General features: G+C 44.5%; 1 protein-coding gene across 1 annotated transcript in view; it reads left to right on the top strand.

Annotated features, from left to right (window-relative positions):
• SPMIP11 (sperm microtubule inner protein 11) overlaps positions 1 to 18,891 on the top strand; it is a 108,411-nt gene extending 89,520 nt beyond the window's left edge. Inside the window, exon 4 of the mRNA XM_075852215.1 lies at positions 18,829 to 18,891. Coding sequence (XP_075708330.1) covers positions 18,829 to 18,847 — 19 coding nt within the window. The 3' untranslated portion in view covers positions 18,848 to 18,891. The remainder of the gene's footprint in view (positions 1 to 18,828) is intronic.
• The last annotated feature ends 1,201 nt before the right edge of the window (positions 18,892 to 20,092 follow it).

Here is a 20,092-nt window from a genome sequence, read left to right as displayed (position 1 = left end):
CTGTAAAAAGTTGGAGATTAATCTGTCCTTCTCCTCGGCCTTCCATCCTGAAACTAATGGCCAAACTGAGAGGACTAATCAGTCTCTAGAACAATATTTAAGGTGTTTTATCTCTGACTGTCAATATGATTGGGTCTCCTTCATTTCCCTCGCTGAATTTTCCCTTAATAACCGGGTCAGTAACTCGTCAGGGGTCTCCCCCTTTTTCTGTAATTTTGGGTTCAATCCACGGTTCTCCTCCGTTTCACCTGGTGGTTCCAACAATCCTGAGGTAGATGTCGTTCATCGGGAACTGTGCACAGTCTGGGCCCAGGTTCAGAAGAACCTAGAGGTGTCCCAGAGCATACAAAAGTCCCAGGCAGATAGAAGACGTTCTGCTAACCCCTTGTTTGTGGTCGGGGATCTGGTGTGGCTGTCTTCAAGAAATTTGCGCCTTAAAGTCCCGTCCCAAAAATTTGCTCCCAGGTATATAGGGCCGTACAAGGTCATTGAAGTCCTTAACCCTGTCTCCTTCCGACTGGAGTTACCCCCGTCTTTTCGAATACACAACGTCTTTCATGCCTCCCTCCTGAAATGCTGCTCCCCATCCTTGGCCCCCTCGAGGAAACCTCCGGTCCCTGTTCTCACCCATGAAGGGGTAGAATTCGAGGTGGCCAAGATTGTGGACAGCAGGATGGTCCAAGGCTCTCTCCAGTACCTGGTCCATTGGAGAGGATACGTTCCTGAGGAGAGGACTTGGGTACCCGCCCGGGATGTTCACGCTGCAGTATTGCTCAGGAAGTTCCATCTTCGATTCCCCTATAAGCCAGGTCCACCTAGAAAGGGTCCAGTGGCCCCTCATAAAAGGGGGGTACTGTAAAGGATCGGCCAGACACAGCTTCTGTGTCGACGCCCGTGGTTACTCACTCTGCACCTGCCCCTAAGTCTGGTCGAGTGACCCCCTTCTTCCACCAATCAGCCTGGGAGGCTGAGGAGTGGGAGAGCCTATCACAGCCTGGCCAGACGGAGCTAGCTCCCGCCCTCTGTCTATTTATACCCTCACTTCCTGCTCCTCCTTTGCCTGTGATTCTTTCAGTCTGTTTCCTGGCTTGCTGCTGATGTTTACTACTTGTCTTCGGCTTCATATTGACCCTGGCTTGACTGACTATTCTCCTGCTCTGCGTTTTGTACCTCGTCCTCTCCTGGTTTGACTCGGCTCGTTCGCTATTCTCCTGCTCTGCGTTTTGTACCTCGTCCACTCCTGGTTTGACTCGGCTCGTTTACTATTCTTGTTGCTCACGGGGTTGCCGTCGGCAATAGCCCCATTTCCCTTAGCTTCTGTGTACCCTTGTTTGTTTGTCTGTCGTGCACTTAGTGAGCGTAGTCGTACCGCTAAAGCCATAACCTGATCTAGAGAGTCAGAAGAGGGGTAGCTAACTAACAGGTCCTTCAGGGCGTTCGACAGACCCAATCTAAACTGGCACCTCAAGGCAGGGTCATTCCACCGAGAAGCTACACACCACTTCCTAAAGTCCGAACAGTACTCCTCAACGGGTCTCTTACCCTGACGTAAGGTCACCAGCTGACACTCGGCAAAGGCAGTCTCGTCATATATGAGCCCGAGAGCAGAAAAAAAAAGGTCAACCGAGGAAAGTTCAGGGGCGTCGGGAGCCAAGGAGAAAGCCTATTCTTGGGGCCCGTCCTGGAGCCGGGACATAATTATACCCACTCGCTGGCTCTCAGAACCTGAGGAGTGGGGCCTTAGATTGAAATAGAGCCTACAACTCTTCCGAAAGGAGAAAAAAGTCTTCCGGTCCCCTGAGAACCGGTCAGGCAACTTGAGGTGGGGTTCAAGAGGTGAGGTGGAGGGCACTACCAGTGTAGCATCATGCTGGTTGCCCCTCTGAGCCAGGGCTTGGACCTGTAGGGAGAGGCCCTGCATTTGCTGAGCCAGGGTCTCAAGGGGGTCTATAGTTGTGTAAGGGACCTGGGTAGAAAAGGTATATGGGCCTGTGATTATGTAATGACGGGGTAGGGAGACAGACACGTGAGCCTTAATCTACCCGCCACTCAGTCCCTGCCTACTTGCTCGGCCCGTCCTAGGCTACGGCGTACAACTGGGTGACGGTCCCTACGCTCAATATGTGTACGACAGACAAATAAATAGACAAGGGTACACAGAAGCTAAGGGAAATGGGGCAGTTGCCCACGGCAACACCGTGAGCAACCGGAGTAGTGAACGAGACGAGTCAAACCAGGAGTGTACGAGGTACCAAACGCAGAGCAGAAGCGCAGTCAGTAAAGCCAGGGTTAAAATGAAGCAAGTTCAATAATAATAGCGGGAGCAGCAGAGCCAGGAAACAGGAAAGAATCACAGGCAAATGAGGAGCAGGAAATTAAGGTATAAATAGACAGAGGGCGGGATCTAGCTCCGTCTGGCCAGGCTGTGATAGGTTCTCCCACTCCTCAGCCTCCCAGCCTGATTGGTAGCAGATCGAGTCACTCTAACAGACCTAGGCACAGATGCAGGCTGATTAACCACGGGCGTCGACAAAGAAGCTGTGTCAGGCAAATCCATTACATCAGCACTGTGCAAATATACCATTAATTGTGAGACAATGTCATCTAAAAGAGAGAATGAACCACATTTTGTTTTAAGAATATGTTCACACGAGGGCATTACGTCCGTAATTGATGGACGTATTTCGGCCGCAAGTAGCGGACCGAACACAGTGCAGGGAGCCGGGCTCCTAGCATCATACTTATGAACGATGCTAGGAGTCCCTGCCTCTCTGTGGAACTACTGTCCCGTACTGTAATCATGTTTTCAGTACGAGACAGTTGTCCTGCAGCGAGGCCGGGACTCCTAGCGTCGTACATAAGTATGATGCTAGGAGCCCGGCTCCCTGCACTGTGTTCGGTCCGGTACTTGCGGCCAAAATGCGTCCGTCAATTACGGACGTAATGACCTCGTGTGAACATACCCTCAGATAGCAATGAACCTCCTTAGCTGCAGAGTCACACACATGGAATGTCCAACCCTGAACTTTACCTTGACCATGCTGTGATTTCAAACAGCCGCACCATGCTCTAAAATCACCTAAATGTTGCACTAAAAAAACAAAACTGTGCATAAGTAGAACATCGGATTTTCTCATTCACTCACAGCTCACATCTTTTTACAAAAAAATAAATAATGCATAGCAAAAACATCATAAAAGCTCCCTGTGTGAACCCAGACGAACAGTGGTGTTCTCCTACAGTGATTTTACATTATATATATATACGAAATGATCGCAGCACTCCAGAAAGTAATTTAAAAAATAGAAAATGTGATTTATTTAATCCATGTCATGTGCTACGTTTCAGTCCCCTTTTTCCACACAGTACCAGGCAAAAATTTGGTCACACATTTTTTATGCAATGTTTTTTCTTGTTTTTTTTTTATTTTCTACATTGCAGAATCATGTTGAATACATGATAACCGTGAAGGAACACATATGAACTTACGTAGTAAACAAAAAAGCGTTAAAACAGAATATGCTTTATATTTTCGATTCTTTAACCCCTTCCCACAAAATGTCCTATACTTACAACAAATGGATGGCGGTGCCATCATCCCTGGATGTCAGCTGTATCTTACAGCTGGCATCCAGCTGTAATGGCGGGGACCGAAGTTAGCTTCGATCCCCGCCATCAACCTCTTAAATGCAGCGGTCAAAAGTGATCGCTGCATTTAAGGTTTTTGCAGCTAATCGGCACACCAGCAATGAAATTGCCGGGGTGTCGGTGCAGTATTAGAAAAAAAAAATAATCTGACAGTAGGACCTTCAAGTCCCCTAGTGAGACTAAAGAAAAGTGTAAAAAAAGTGAAAAAAAAAAGTTGTAAAAAATATAATCAAAGTTTCAAGTAATAAAATAAAACACTATCGCCCTTTTTCCCTTATCAAGTCCTTTATTATTACCATACATATTTGGTATCGCCGCGACCATAACGGTCTAAACTATAAAAATATGTTATTTATTCCACGCGGTGAACGGCGTAAAAAAACGTAAACAACAATGCCAGAATTTCTGTTTTTTGGTCACTTTGCCCTACAAAAATTGAAATAAAAAGTGATCAAAAAGTCATATGTATCCAAAAATGGTACCTATAAAACCTATAGCTCCTCTCGCAAACAACAAGCCCTCATACAGCTCTGTCGAGAAAAAATTAAAAAAGTTATGGTTATCACAACATGGCGACAGAAAAAATACATGCTTTTTACAAAAGTAATTTTATTGGCAAAGAGTTGTAAAACATAAAAAAAGTGCTATAAATTAGGTATCGCCGGAATCGTACTGACCTGCAGAATAAAGTTGACATGTCATTTATACCGCATGGGGAACGCTGTATAAAAAAACTATGCCAGAATTGCTGTTTTTTGGTCAGCTGGCCTCCCAAAAAAATAGGATAAAAAGTGATCAAAAAGTTGCATGTAACCCAAAATGGTACCAATAATAACTACAGCTCATCCCGCAAAAAACAGCCCTCATACCACTACATCTATGAAAAAATAAAATTAGTTAAGGCTCCAATAACTCAGGAAATTAAAATATGCGGATGTACAGGCCCAAGGGGAACATTTATTATGTTTGAAGAGGCGATTTATCGGGGCCCTAAAATTAGGAAACCAGGAAGGGGAGGGCCCAAACATATCTGATGGAAGCGAGGGGGCCCGTATTATACCAGGAAAAAACTTCGCAGCAAAATTCCCCAAACTGCAAAGCTGCGGAGTGTGGACCAAAAGGGGGACAAGGAAGGACATTTATCAGTGAGACACTGTCCTGTGCAGAAAGGTTTGCTTCGCAGTGTAAGAAACATCTATGGATTATTTTATTGTTTTTTTTTACCCCATTATTATACCACCTGACTATGCTCCTGATGTACTCTGCCCTGCTTACATGTACTCCCACATTATAAACTGAAATTCCAAAAAAACTCCTAACAAATCTCCTACCAAGCAAAATCTACGCTTCAAAAGCCAAATGGCGCTCCCTCCCTTCTGAGCCCTACAGCAGTTTATTTCCACATATATGGCACCGCCATACCCGGGAGAACCCTTTTAACAATTTTTGGTGTGTGTGTCTCCAGTGGCATAAGCTGGGCATGACATATTTGCCACTGAATTGGCATATCTGGGGAAAAATTTTAATTTTTATTTTGCACCATCCGCAGCGCATTCATTTATGGAAAAGACCTGTGGGGTGAAAATGCTCACTACACCTCTTAATAAATGGCTTGAGGGGTGTAGTTTCCAAAATGGGGTCACTTCTCAGCGGTTTCTTTTATTATTTCACATCAGAGCTCTGCAATTGTGAAGCAATACTTTGTAAGTCGCCAAATTAGGCCTCAATTTCGCATGGTACTCTTTCACTCCTGAGCCCTGTCGAATGTCCAGGCAAAAGATTAGTGCCCCATGTAGGGTGATTCTAAAACCGGGAAACAGCATAATAATTAGAGCGCTGTCTTGTTATGGTGGCACAAGCTGTGCACCACATATTGGCATATCTATGGAAAAATATCCCATTTTCACTCTGCAACATCGAGTGCACACTAATTTCTGCAAAACACCTGCAGGGTTAACGTGCTCATTACACCCCTAGTTGAATACCTTGAGCGGTGTAGTTTCCAAACTGGGGTAATTTCTGGGGGGTTTCCACTGTTTTGGTCCCACAGGGGCTTTGCAAATGCTACATAGCGACCAGAAACCAATCCAGCAAAATCTGCACTCCAAAAGTAAAATGGTGCTCCTTCCCTTCTGAGCCCTGCCATGTGCCCAAAAAGTAGTTTATGACCGCATATCAGGTATTGCTGTACTTGGGAGAAATTGCTTTACAAATGTTGGGGTGCTTTTTCTCCTTTATTTTTTGAGAAAATGAAAAATTTTGAACTAAAGCTATGTCTTATTGGAAAAAATATATATTTTTATTTTCACTGCCCAATTCAAATAAAATTTATGAAACACCTGCGGGGTCAAAATGCTCACTACACTCCTAGATTCATTCCTCAAGGGGTGTAGTATCCCAAATGGAGTCCTTTTTGGGTAGTTTCCACTGTACTTGTACCTTAGGGGCTTTGCAAAAGGGACATGGTGTCAAGAAACCAATCCAGCAAAATCTGTACTCCAAAAGCCAAATGGTGCTCCTTCTCTTCTGATCCTTGCCGTGTGGCCCAACAGCAGTTTATGACCACATATGGGGTATTTCCGTACTCCAGAGAAGTTGCTTTACAAATGTTGAGGTTCTTTTTTCCTTTATTTGTTGAGAAAATGAAAAATTTTGAGCTAAAGTTACATCTCATTGAAGAAAAAGGATTGTTTTTATTTTCACTACCCAATTCTAATAAAATCTATGAAACACCTGTGGAGTCAAAATGCCCACTACACCCCTAGATGAATTCCTCAAGGGATGTCGTTTCCTAAATGGAGTCACTTTTTGGGTGTTTTCACTGCTTTGGTCCCTCAGGGGCTTTGCAAATGGCACTCTTTCCATTCTAAGCCTTGCTGTGTGTCCAAACAGCCGTTTATGACCACATATGGGGTATTGTTTTACTCGGGAGAAATTGCTTTACAAATGTTGTGGTGCTTTTTTTCCTTTAGTCCTTTTGGAAATGGGAAAAAATTAGCTAAACCTACATTTTCCTTAAAAGAATGTAGATTTTTGTTTGCAATAAACCTGTAGGGTCAAAATGTTCACTATACCCCTAGATAATTTCCTTGAGGAGTGTAGTTTCCCAAATGGGTTCACTTTTGGGGGATTTCCACTGTTTTGACACTGCCCTTCAAACCTGACATAGTGGCTGATATATATTCTAATAAAAAGGTGGCCTAAAATCCACTAGTTACTCCTTTGCTTCTGAGACCTGTGCTTCAGTCTATAAGCACACTAGGGCCACATGTGGGATATTTCCTAAAACTGCAGAACCTGGGCAATAAATATTTATTTGCGTTTCTCTGGTAAAACTTTGTGTTACAAAAAAATTGACTCAAAATGAACTTCTGCAAAAAAAAAAATGAAATTTGTAAATTTCACTACTTACTTTGGTCTAATTCCTGTGAAACGTCTAAAGGGTTAACAAACTTTCTGATGCTGTTTTAAATACTTTGAGGGGTGAAGTTTTTAAAATGTGGTGACTTATTGGGGGTTTCTAATATATATAAGGACCTAAAAGCCACTACACAACTGAACTCGTCCCTGAAAAAATTGCCTTTTTAAATTTACTTGAAAATGTGAGAAATTGCTGCTAAAGTTGTAAGCCTTGTAACGTCCTAGAAAAATAAAAGAATGTTCAAAAAACAATGCCAATCTAAAGTAGACATGTGGAGAATGTAAATTAGCAACAATTTTTTGTGGTATAACTGTAACTTACAAGCAGATACATTTAAATTTCGAAAAATGCTAATTTTTGCAATTTTTCCCTAAATTTTGCTGTTTTTCACAACTAAATACTAAATGTACCGAGCAAATTTTAACAGTAACAAAAAGTCCAATGTGTCACGAGAAAACAATCTCAGAATCGTTTGGATAGGTAAAAGTATTCCGAAGCTATTACTACATAAACGGAAACATGTCAGATTTGGAAAATGAGGCTCTGTCAGGAAGGTAAAAAGTGGCCAAAGCGGGAAGGAGTTAAAGTAGCCCCTTTTGCTTTGATGACTGCTTTGCATACTCTTGGCATTCTCTCAATCAGGTTCATAACGTAGTCATCTGGAATGGTTTGCAAACAGTTATGAAGGAGTTCCCAGTAGTACTGAGCACTTGTTGGCTGCTTATCCTTCACTCGGCAGTCTAACTCATCCCAAACGTTCTCATTTGGGTTTAGGTCTAGTGATTGTGGAGGCCAACTGCTCCAACTCCTTCAAGTTAGATGGGTTGTGTTGGTGTACAGCAGTCTTCAAGTCATGCCACAGATTCTCAATTGGATTGCGGTCTGGACTTTGACTAGGCCATACCAAGACAATGAAATGTTTCCCCTTAAACCACTCCATTGTAGCTGAAGTAGTATGTTTAAGGTCATTATTCTGCTGAAAGGTAAGGGTATGTTCACACGCAGTGACCAAAAACGTCTGAAAATACGGAGCTGTTTTCAAGAGAAAACAGCTCCTGATTTTCAGACGTTATTTTGTGCCACTGGCGATTTTCGCTGCGTTTTACGCTGCGGTTTTTTTGGAGCTTTTTTCAATAGTATCTATGAAAAACAGCTCCAAAAACTTCCCAAGAAGTGTCCTGCACTTGTTTTTCGCGGCCGTTTTTTTACGCGTAAAAAACGTAGCAGAAAAACACTCCGTCGGAACAGAACGCCGTTTTCCAATTGAAATCAATGGGCAGATGTTTGGAGACGTTCTACTTCCGATTTTTCGAAAATAGGCCGTGTGAACATACCCTAACTCTCCACTCTATTCTTAAATTTCTGGAAGGCTGAAACAGCTTTTCCTCAAGAATTTCCCTGTTTTTTACTGCCATCCATTTTGCCTTCAATCATGACCACTTTTCTAGTTCCAGCGAAAGTAAAGCTTTCCCACAGCATAATGCTGCCTCCACCATGCTTCACTATGGCAATGGTGTTCTTGATGTGATGAGAAGAGTTGGGTTTTCACAGCACATAGCAGTTCCCATGATAGCCAAAAAGTTATATTTTAGTCCCATCTGAACAGAGAACCTTCTTCCATATGTTTGGGTAGTCTGCCACATGCGGTTTCATGAACCTAAAACCTGTTTTCTTATGTTTTTCTTTAAGCAGACTGAACGTAGCTGTCTGAATGCGGCCTCAGTGTTATCGTTGGTGTCTTTGCCAAATCTCGGATTAATGCCCTCCTTGCCCAGTCTTTGAGTTTTGGTGGATGGATTTCTTCTGTTAGGTTTGTCATATTCTTTCCATTTTGTAATAATGGATTTAATGATGCTCCGTGGGATGTTCAAAGTTTGGGTTATTCTTTTTATAACCGAATCCTAATCTATACTTTTCCACAACTTTGTCTTTGACCTGTTTGGAGAGCTCCTTGGTCTTCATGTTGCTTGCTTAGTCGTGTTGCAGACTCAGGGGCCTTTCAGAACAAGTGTATTTATGGTAAATCATAGTTTTTTATTAAAATCACAATTTTGGCAGAAGAGCAAACAATAAGCAGCCATTCACAGCAAAAAAAAAAAAAAAAAGAAAGCCAACGGTATGTGTAAAATACATCTGCCTATAAAACATATCAAGGTCACAGGTATTTTTCATTGGGTGGTCAGTAAACTGCAGAATAGGGGAAACAGAGGATAATGAAAAAGGGGAGCACAGCATAAAAAAGGAGGGGGAGAGAGAAGGAAGGACGGGGGAAGAAGGGATGAGCGGTTACAGGAATAGCATACCTTGATTCAAGTGATAAACTCACAAATGAGGAGCAATCCAGGGAGAGAAAGACGCAATGTCTCTATGTAATAACCAGGGAGACTAGAGTGTGAGAACTGAGCTACTAATTCCTGTATGTGGTAAATACCATTCAACTAAGTTAGAAATTCAGAGATGGGGCGGAGTCGTAGACTTCTAATACCTAGGGATAAGCCTCAGAGCCGCTGTCAAAAAATATGTGAGCAAACCTTTCTGAAAACAGAGCCGTGACATAGGGAAAAAAGATCCAGAGCCATGAAGCGAGACACATCTGATTATTTGACCATGTTGTATGGTTGAACCTGTAAGCAATCCCACCACATGTGAGGGTATGTGTCAATCATACGTTCTCAACACCAACATGTAGCTAGAATGAATGGGTATATGGCATGAAGCCTGTCTGGGTACCTATACCATCAGAAGAGAATTTCTAGATTTTTTTCTACTGAATGTAGCAGGAAATGTAAGATTTGTGGGTGAGCAGCAAGACCTTAGAATGATCCTCTCTGGAAATTGACCTATGAAGTTCTGATTCCCACTTAGAGAATAAAGGAAGGTCCAAATTAGAAGTCTGCCCACTCGGAAACAACCCATAAATAAGACACATCTTATGTAGTGGATGATCCTTTGGGAGACATAAATGTTCAAAGAGGTAACTTGTCCATGGACATCACTGTGTTTGAAGTGATCGTCCAAGTCAACCGATAATGGAAGAGGTCCGGGATACAGGTGCCTAAAGTGGCTCTGTTGTACACAACAAAGTCAGGGAGCCCCACATCTCCAACCAGTTTATGTCTGCAAAGAAAACAATAGGTTACAGTGAAGGAAATAAGTATTTGATCCCTTGCTGATTTTGTAAGTTTGCCCACTGTCAAAGACATGAACAGTCTAGAATTTTTAGGCAAGGTTAATTTTACCAGTGAGAGATAGATTATATAAAAAAAAAAAAAAGAAAATCACATAGTCAAAATTATATATATTTATTTGCATTGTGCATAGAGAAATAAGTATTTGATCCCCTACCAACCATTAAAAGTTCAGCCTCCTCCAGACCAGTTACACGCTCCAAATCAACTTGGTGCCTGCATTAAAGACAGCTGTCTTAAATGGTTACCTGTATAAAAGACTCCTGTCCACAGACTCAATTAATCAGTCTGACTCTAACCTCTACAACATGGGCAAGACCAAAGAGCTTTCTAAGGATGTCAGGGACAAGATCATAGACCTGCACAAGGCTGGAATGGGCTACAAAACCATAAGTAAGACGCTGGGTGAGAAGGAGACAACTGTTGGTGCAATAGTAAGAAAATGGAAGACATACAAAATGACTGTCAATCGACATCGATCTGGGGCTCCATGCAAAATCTCACCTCGTGGGGTATCCTTGATCCTGAGGAAGGTGAGAGCTCAGCCGAAAACTACACGGGCAGAACTTGTTAATGATCTCAAGGCAGCTGGGACCACAGTCACCAAAAAAAACATTGGTAACACATTTCGCCGTAATGGATTAAAATCCTGCAGTGCCCGCAAGGTCCCCCTGCTCAAGAAGGCACATGTACAGGCCCGTCTGAAGTTTGCAAATGAACATCTGGATGATTCTGAGAGTGATTGGGAGAAGGTGCTGTGGTCAGATGAGACTAAAATTGAGCTCTTTGGCATTAACTCAACTCGCCGTGTTTGGAGGAAGAGAAATGCTGCCTATGACCCAAAGAACACCATCCCCACTGTCAAGCATGGAGGTGGAAACATTATGTTTTGGGGGTGTTTCTCTGCTAAGGGCACAGGACTAATTCACCGCATCAATGGGAGAATGGATGGAGCCATGTACTGTCAAATCGTGAGTGACAACCTCCTTCCCTCCACCAGGACATTAAAAATGGCTCGTGGCTGGGTCTTCCAGCACGACAATGACCCGAAACATACAGCCAAGGCAACAAAGGAGTGGCTCAAAAAGAAGCACATTAAGGTCATGGAGTGGCCTAGCCAGTCTCCAGACCTTAATCCCATCGAAAACTTATGGAGGGAGCTGAACATCCGAGTTGCCAAGCGACAGCCTCGAAATCTTAATGATTTACAGATGATCTGCAAAGAGGAGTGGGCCAAAATTCCATCTAACATGTGTGCAAACCTCATCATCAACTACAAAAAACGTCTGACTGCTGTGTTTGCCAACAAGGGTTTTGCCACCAAGTATTAAGTCTTGTTTGCCAAAGGGATCAAATACTTATTTCTCTGTGCACAATGCAAATAAATATATATAATTTTGACTATGTGATTTTCTTTTTTTTTTTTTTTTATATAATCTATCTCTCACTGGTAAAATTAACCTAGCCTAAAAATTCTAGACTGTTCATGTCTTTGACAGTGGGCAAACTTACAAAATCAGCAAGGGATCAAATACTTATTTCCTTCACTGTACGTGGACGCTTATGGTTTCAAATAAAGCAGGGGCATACCAATTTCAAGCGTGCAAAATACAATGCTGGCATAGTTTGAAACACATAAAGGAGACATGGTAAAATATCAATTTTTAACACTTTAACCCATACAAACCAGAAAAGTTGGAGTTTGTAATATTGAGGCAGATCCTGTAAAATTAAACAAAGTCAGGTAGAAAACTGGACAGTATATATGAGGTGGTGTCGTCATGAGTAATCTCAATTCCTAAATATGTGAGTGAGTCCATTTGCCAGCGAAATAGGAAAAGGAAACATTTGGGAAACTAAGGGGCTAGAGAGGTTAATGTTCAGCATTTCCGATTTATGGATATTAACTTTAACATTACTGGGGGAGTCAAATAGATGTAATTCCGAATGAATATTCTGAAGACTGGTCAGTGGGGAGGTAATCTGCAAAAAGGGCGAGTTTGTGTTCTGGCCTATTCGCATTCCCTAACGAAGAAGTTGACCCTAAGATCTACTGCTAAATGTTCCATAACTAAGATGTAGAGCAATGGAAAGAGGGAGCACCCCTGATGAGTACCTATGGGGAAGGGCATAGAGAGGGAACCATTAACTTGGACCTGAGCCATAGTAAATTGATACAGGGCCATGATCTGATGTACCATGAGGTCCCGTAATCCCAGCCCTCCAAGGGTCAAATGGAGGTACTTCCAGTGAAATCGCTCAAAAGCCTTTTCAGAATCCAATGAAAGAAGACACATGGGAGAACCACCATGCCTAGTCCATGAGAGAAGGGACATGGTCTTGATGGTGTTGTCTCTAGCCACACAGCCGGGTACAAAACACACTTGATGCATGGTAACCACCAAGGAGTGCAATGGTTGAAGTCTAGAGGAGATCAGCTTGGCATACATCTTCACGTCGATATTAATTATTGAGCTTGGCCTGTAGTTTCCACATTCTGAGGTATCCTTGCCCTGTTTACCTAGTTTGGGATATGTGCCAATAGGGCCTGAGGAGGGAAACCGCCCCCAGCAGATACATAATTACAAACCGGCAAAAAAACTGGGCCAAGCAAATAGTGAAATAGCTTATAAACCCGGACTGTTTCCAGTTTTAATCAATCAATAGTATATTCCCTCTCCAGGCGCTCCGGAGACTCATGAGGGAGGGTACAGAGACAATGTAGATTTAGGTATTCTTTAATTTTATCATATAGGGGTTAGCATATCATGATAGTGGCATTTGAGATTATAGAGAGATTTATAATAGTCACTAAAAACAGAGAGACTGTTAGACGTGGAAAGGACTTTTCCTTTAGCTATAGAATTGATATGAGGTATAAAGGTGGCACATTACCATGGGTGTAAAGCTCTAACTAAAAGTTCCCCACTTTTATCACTGAGTTCGTAAAACTGGCTATGGATTAGTTTTTTTAACCCCTTCCCTCTGCAGCCAATTTTCGGTTTGAAATTTTCATTTTTTCCTCACCGCATTCCAAAAGCCATTACTTTTTTATTTTTCCGTTGACATAGCCATATGCGGGTTTGTTGATTGCAGAACGAGTTGTAGTTTTTCATGGCACCATTTAATCTATCATATACTGTACTAGGAAATTGAAAAAAAATATTTGTGTGGTGAAATGGGCAAAAAACAGGGATTCTGACATTGTTTTTGGGTTTCGTTTTTACGGCGTTGATCATTCGGTAAAAATGACTTGTTAGCTTTATTCTATGGGTTGATACAATTACGGTATAGTTTATATAGTTTTACTACTTTTACAAAGAAAAAACTGTGTTAAAAAAAATAATTGTATTTTGTCGCCACATTCTTAAATCTCTAACTTTTTTATTATTTCGTCGATTGAGCGTTATGAGGGTTTATTTTTTGCGGGGCGAGCTTTAGTTTTTATTGGTATTATTTTACGATACATAAACGTTACATAAACGATACATAAACTCCCACACAAACGTTACCGAAGTGTCAGGATTGTAAATAGACATCGCGGCCTGGCTGGAAGCGATGTCTATTCACTCTCAAGACACTTCAGAAACGTTAATGTGTGAGTAAGTGACAGCACATCATGATCTAGCAAGATCCACTATGTGCTGAATACATGAATGGAGAGAAGTGTATGATGCTGATTGGTCAGCGTCATACACTTCTCTTTACAACGCCCACTTGGTCAAAAGCTAAAAAACATAACTGTCAAAATTGATCATTTTTCTAAATAAAAAAACACTGCTGTAATCTACATTACAGCGTTAATCACATTATGTAGAAGATAGGGCACTTATAATGTGGTGACAGAGCCTCTTTTCTCACTTTATGTGGTAATAACTTCGGAATGCTTATACCTATCCAAGCGGTTCTGAGATAGTTTTCTCGTGAGACATTGGTCTTTATTTTAGTGGTAACATTTGGTCGATATATTCAGTGTTTATTTGTGAAAAATAGCAAAATTTAGACCAAATTTTGGAAAAAATAGCATTTTTTTTAATTTAAAGACCACCCAAAATAGTTACTACTTCACATTTCCCATATGTCGACATAATTTTTTGAACATTCTTTAATTTTTCTAGGATGTTACAAGCAGTGGCGTAACTACCGCCGTAGCAGCTGCTACGGGGCCCGCGGCATGAGGGGGCCCGTGTCGCCCCCGCCGGCACGGGCCCCCACCATGGCCGGAGGCTCCGCTAGCAGCTGCTATGGCTGCTACAGCGCGACGCCACTGAACACTACGGCAGAGCAGGGAGGTATCTCCCCGCTCTGCCATTAAACGAAAGACATGTATCCCCTATCCACAGGATAGGGGATACATGTGTGATCGCTGGCAGCGATAAGGAGAACGGGGGACTGAAAGTCCCCTGAAGTTCTCCATGACAAACCTCGGACTTCCGGGGTCTGTGTCGGCAGCTCCGTAGAAATGAATGGAGCGCTGGTCGCGCTTGTGTGCATGCGTGACCAGCGCTCCTTTCATTTTTATTGAGCTGCGCAGACGCCGGAAGTCAGAGGTTAGTCATGGAGAACTTCGGGGAACTTTCGGTCCCCCGTTCTCCCGATCGCTGCCAGCGATCACACATGTATCCCCTATCCTGTGGATAGGGGATGCATGGCGTTACCTACAGGGGGGGACGACTCTGCATGGCGTTACCTACAGGGGGGACGACTCTGCATGGCGTTACCTACAGGGGGGGTGGACTCTGCATGGCGTTACCTACAGGGGGGGGACTCTGCATGCCGTTACCTACAGGGGGGGGGACTCTGCATGCCGTTACCTACAGGGGGGGAGACTTTGCATGGCGTTACCTACAGGGGGGGACTCTGCATGGCGTTACCTACAGGGGGGGACTCTGCATGGCGTTACCTACAGGGGGGGACTCTGCATGGCGTTACCTACAGGGGGGGGACTCTGCATGGCGTTACCTACAGGGGGGGGACTCTGCATGCCGTTACCTACAGGGGGGGGACTCTGCATGCCGTTACCTACAGGGGGGGAGACTTTGCATGGCGTTACCTACAGGGGGGGACTCTGCATGGCGTTACCTACAGGGGGGGACTCTGCATGGCGTTACCTACAGGGGGGGACTCTGCATGGCGTTACCTACAGGGGGGGGGGACTCTGCATGCCGTTACCTACAGGGGGGAAAGACTCTGCATGCCATTACCTACAGGGGGGGGACTCTACATGGCGTTACCTACAGGGGGGGGGACTCTGCATGCCGTTACCTACAGGGCGGGGGACTCTGCACGCCGTTACCTACAGGGGACGACGACTCTGCATGGCGTTACTTACAGGGGGGACTCTGCATGGCGTTACCTACGGGGGGGGGGGGGACTCTGCATGGCGTTACCTATGGGGGGGACTCTGCATGGCGTTATCTACAGGGGGGGATTCTGCATGTCGTTACCTACGGGGGGGGGGGGACTCTGCATGGCGCTACCTACAGGGTGGGACGACTGCATGGCATTACCTACAGGGGACGACGACTCTGCATGGCGTTACCTACAGGGGGGGAATCTGCATGGCGTTACCTACAGGGGGGGGGACTCTATGGCGTTACCTACAGGGGGGGGGACTCTGTATGGCGTTACCTACAGGGGGGGGACTCTGTATGGCGTTACCTACAGGGGGGGGACTCTGTATGGCGTTACCTACAGGGGGGGACTCTGCATGGCGTTACCTACAGGGGGGGGACTCTGTATGGCGTTACCTACAGGGGGGGAATCTGCATGGCGTTACCTACAGGGGGGGAATCTGCATGGCGTTACCTACAGGGGGGGACTCTGCATGGCGTTACCTACAGGGGGGACTCTGCATGGCGTTACCTACAGGAGGGCTGTATGACGTTATCTACAGGGGAGCTGTATGGCGTTACCTACAGGGGGTGGGGGGATCCTGCATGGCGTCCTCTACAGAGGGGGCTGTATGGCGTTATCTACAGGGGGGGCTGTAAAAAAGGCACTATCTACAAGGGGGGGGGGGTTGTGTGACACCCAGGGGACGGGGGGCCCCAGTCAAAAGTTTGCTATGGGGCCCAGTCTTTCCTAGTTACGCCCCTGGTTACAAGGCTTAGAACATATGCAGCAATTTCTCATATTTTGAAGAAAACTTCAAAAGCCTCTTTTTTTTAGGTACCAGTTCAGTTCTGAAGTGGTTTGAGGTGCCCATATATTAGAAACCCCCATAAAACACCCCATTTTAGAAACTAGACCCCTCAAATTATTCAGAACAGCATTTAGAAAGTTTATTTACCCTTTATGCATTTCACAGAAATTTAAAGCAAAGTAGAGGTGAAATGTACAAATTTCTTGTTTTTGTCAGGAAGTACAGTAAAAAATAGTGTAGTACCGTGTTAGCCAGAAACAATATGCAATGTCAATTACTTTTGTGTCAAAAAAAACAAAAGTATAGTAGGTAGAATACCTTTATTGGCTAACCATGAAAGTTCTATATGCAAGCTTTCAGAGCACACACGCCCCTTCGTCAGGCAGTTTTTACAAATGAATGACTGAGAAAAAAGCACAACATTTAAGAATCTCACCCCCCCCCCCCTCTACAATCCAGGAAAAGGTGTCTTCAAATTGCTAAGCAGTGTCTGGCTGCCCTTTTGGGTGTGATTGTACAAATTGCAGCTGGCAGAAGCTATAGGACACACCAAAAGGTATGTTCACACGACAGCGTCCGTAACGGCTGAAATTACGGGGATGTTTTCAGGAGGAAACATTACCGTAATTTCAGCCGTAACGGCATGTGCAGGCGCTTGAACGCCGCGTCCATTACGGACGTAATTGGCGCTGCTTTTCATTGGAGTCAATGAATAACGGCTCCAATTACGCCCAAAGAAGTTTGACAGCGGCGCGTAATTATACGCCTTGTGTGAACAGACAAACGTCAGCCCATTGCTTTCAATGGGCAGATGTTTGTCAACGCTATCGAGGCGCATTTTTCGGACGTAATTCGGGGCAAAAACGCCCGAATTACGTCCGTAATTAGTGCGTGTGAACATACCCTTAGGGTATGTTCACAAACGTACTAAACAAATCAAACTTAATCAAACTTGCGTTTTTGGCGGCGTTTTTTACAGACGTTTTTGGAGCTGTTTTTCTATAGAGTCAATGAAAAACGGCTCCAAAAAACGTCCCAAGAAGTGATATGCATTTCTTTTTGGCGGGCGTCTTTTTACGTGCCGTTTTTGGAAAACGGCCGCGTAAAAAACGCCCCGTCGGAACAGAATGCCATATTTCCCAATGAAGCCAATGGGCAGATGTTTCTAGGCATTCTGCTTCCGATTTTTCAGCTGTTTTTCGGGACGTTTACCCTGAACATACCCTTAGAATGATGAAAGTGAAGTGAATGACTTTTCAGTTGACAGGTTCACACGGCGTGTATTTGACATGCATTTTTTGTGCATTTTACGTGCCAAAAGCCGCATAAAAAAAACACTTGATTACGCTTGATTTTGCATGTTTGGGGGGATTTGTGTGTGCGTGCGTGCGTGTCTGTGTGTGTGTGGGGGGGGGGGTGGGTGCTCGCCGCTGATTCTTCAAAACAGCTGATAAGCGGATATGAAGGATCAGCGGTGCCCGTGCATACTCCACTGCACAAAAATAGGACACAGCTCTGCTGCGCAAGCGAACACACACAGCTCTGCTACACACAGACGCTCAGCTCTGCTGCACACACACACACACACACACTCAGCACTGCTACACACACTCAGCACTGCTACATACACAGCACTGCTACATGCAGACACACACTCAGCAGTGCTACACACAGACTCAGCTCTGCTGCACACACACACACACACTCAGCACTGCTACATACAAACACACACTCCGCTCTGATTTACGCACACACACAGCACTGCTACATACAGACACACTCAGCTCTGCTGCACATCCACACACACTCAGCACTGCTACATACAGACACACACTCAACTCTGCTGCACACACACACACACACACACACAGCACTGCTACATAGACACACACTCAGCTTTGCTGCACACACAAACACACACACAGTACTGCTACATACACACACTCATCACTGCTACATACAGACACACACACAGTTAAGGCAGGTGTGGGAGCGGGCACCGGGGGAGGGCCTAGGGGGGGGTCACGAGAGCGGGGGGCTGTGAGAGAGGCACAGAGACATACACACACCTTACCTGCAGTGCAGCCGGTCTTCATAATGGCACCTGCTATCTCCCTACAAACCAGGTTCTCTGCTGTGTGGCTCTGAACTGCGGCTGCGATGTACAGAGCCAGATAGCAGAGGCAATGAACGGCTCCCGTTCATTGTGTCCTATGCACTGTGCATCCGTATTCCATCTGTGTATGTGTCGTTAAGAGACACATGCACAGGTTAAATAAAACATGGCAGCCCCCAGTAAAGTAATAGTGTTAATTAAAAAAAACTGTGTGTGAAAAATTAAATAAAGTCAATATAATATTTTATTAAATAAAAACACAAATTAATAAAAAAAAATAATCATGACACTGTCCCTTTAATCGCTTCAGGTGTTCGGTGGTAAAGTAGCAGAGACAGACCACTGCTTTCCAGGGCTCCTGATGAGGTATATCAAGCAAACAGGCAGGAGAGGGCCAAGCCGGTAAGGATACCATGGTGAGTTCAAATGCACCCATAAAATGTGAAAGATCTCCAAGTAGGCGAGAAGAAGCAGATTTCCCATCATTGTGGGCTAGCAGTTGGAATGGGAAACCCCAACGGTAAGGGATTTCTTTAGCTTTGAGAAGGGCTAGCAACAGTTTTAGGATTTTGCTTAACGTAGCGCCACTTTAGCTCCCTGAAGGAGCAGAATGCCCCTGTGGCCGGGGATTCCGCTCCTGGATGGAGCGCTTGATGTCTCCTCTGTCCATATATAGACCGTGACATCTGGGGAAACTCCTGAAGCAGAATACCCATCCAAAGCGTTGCCGGCGCGGTGACTGGTGATTCGGCTCCTGGAGAAGCCCCTGACGTCACTGTCCATAAATGGATGTCAGGGGCTTCTCCTGGAGTGGGATCCCCAGTCACAGCGTCAGCAAAGCTGTGGGCGGAGATTCCGCTTTAGGAGTTGCCACTGATGTCACTGTCCATATATGGACACAGACATCAAGCGCTCCGTCCAGGGCCACAGGGGCATTCCACTCCTTCAGGGAGCTACAGTGGTGCTATTCACAGGAAGAGGGGGATGGGGGGTGCAATCTACGGAGGTAGGGGATATCTACAAGGGGGCTTCAAAAAGGAGGAGAGAAAGCATGGCAGTGGTTCAGAGGCGTGTCGTGCCACCCTTCGAGGGTTCTCACGTCCCCCCTGTTGGGGACCACTGGCATAAATGCAATGTGGTCACACCCTGCCCTGTTTAGACAGGTTCACTTGTTTCTGTAGGCTGACAAAAGATCACAGCTCCCAGTATTGAGCAAGTGTTGGAATAATTGACAATGTCTGAGCGCCTCTATTTCTGGGATAAATAGCCATAAAATCTGGCCTCATGCACACGTCAGTATTTTGCTTCAGAATTTGGAAGCCAAAACCAGTAGTGGAACATAAACAGAGAAAACCTATGATGGAAAGATTTGCACCTCTTCCGTGTCTTGGACCCACTCCCGATTTTGGCTTCCAAATACTGAAGCAAAATACTGACTAGAATACGGACGTGTGCATGAGGCATAAATATCAAGTATTTAAATGCAAACAACTGACAATTATCATGACATGACATCCATGTGGATCAATATTGTTTTTTTTTTTAATTTATTTTTTATGGGGTTGTCCAAGATT

Source organism: Rhinoderma darwinii, chromosome 2, assembly GCF_050947455.1.
Source record: "Rhinoderma darwinii isolate aRhiDar2 chromosome 2, aRhiDar2.hap1, whole genome shotgun sequence".
Classification (NCBI taxonomy): Eukaryota; Metazoa; Chordata; class Amphibia; order Anura; family Rhinodermatidae; genus Rhinoderma; species Rhinoderma darwinii.
This window is presented reverse-complemented; position numbering and strand designations above follow the sequence as displayed.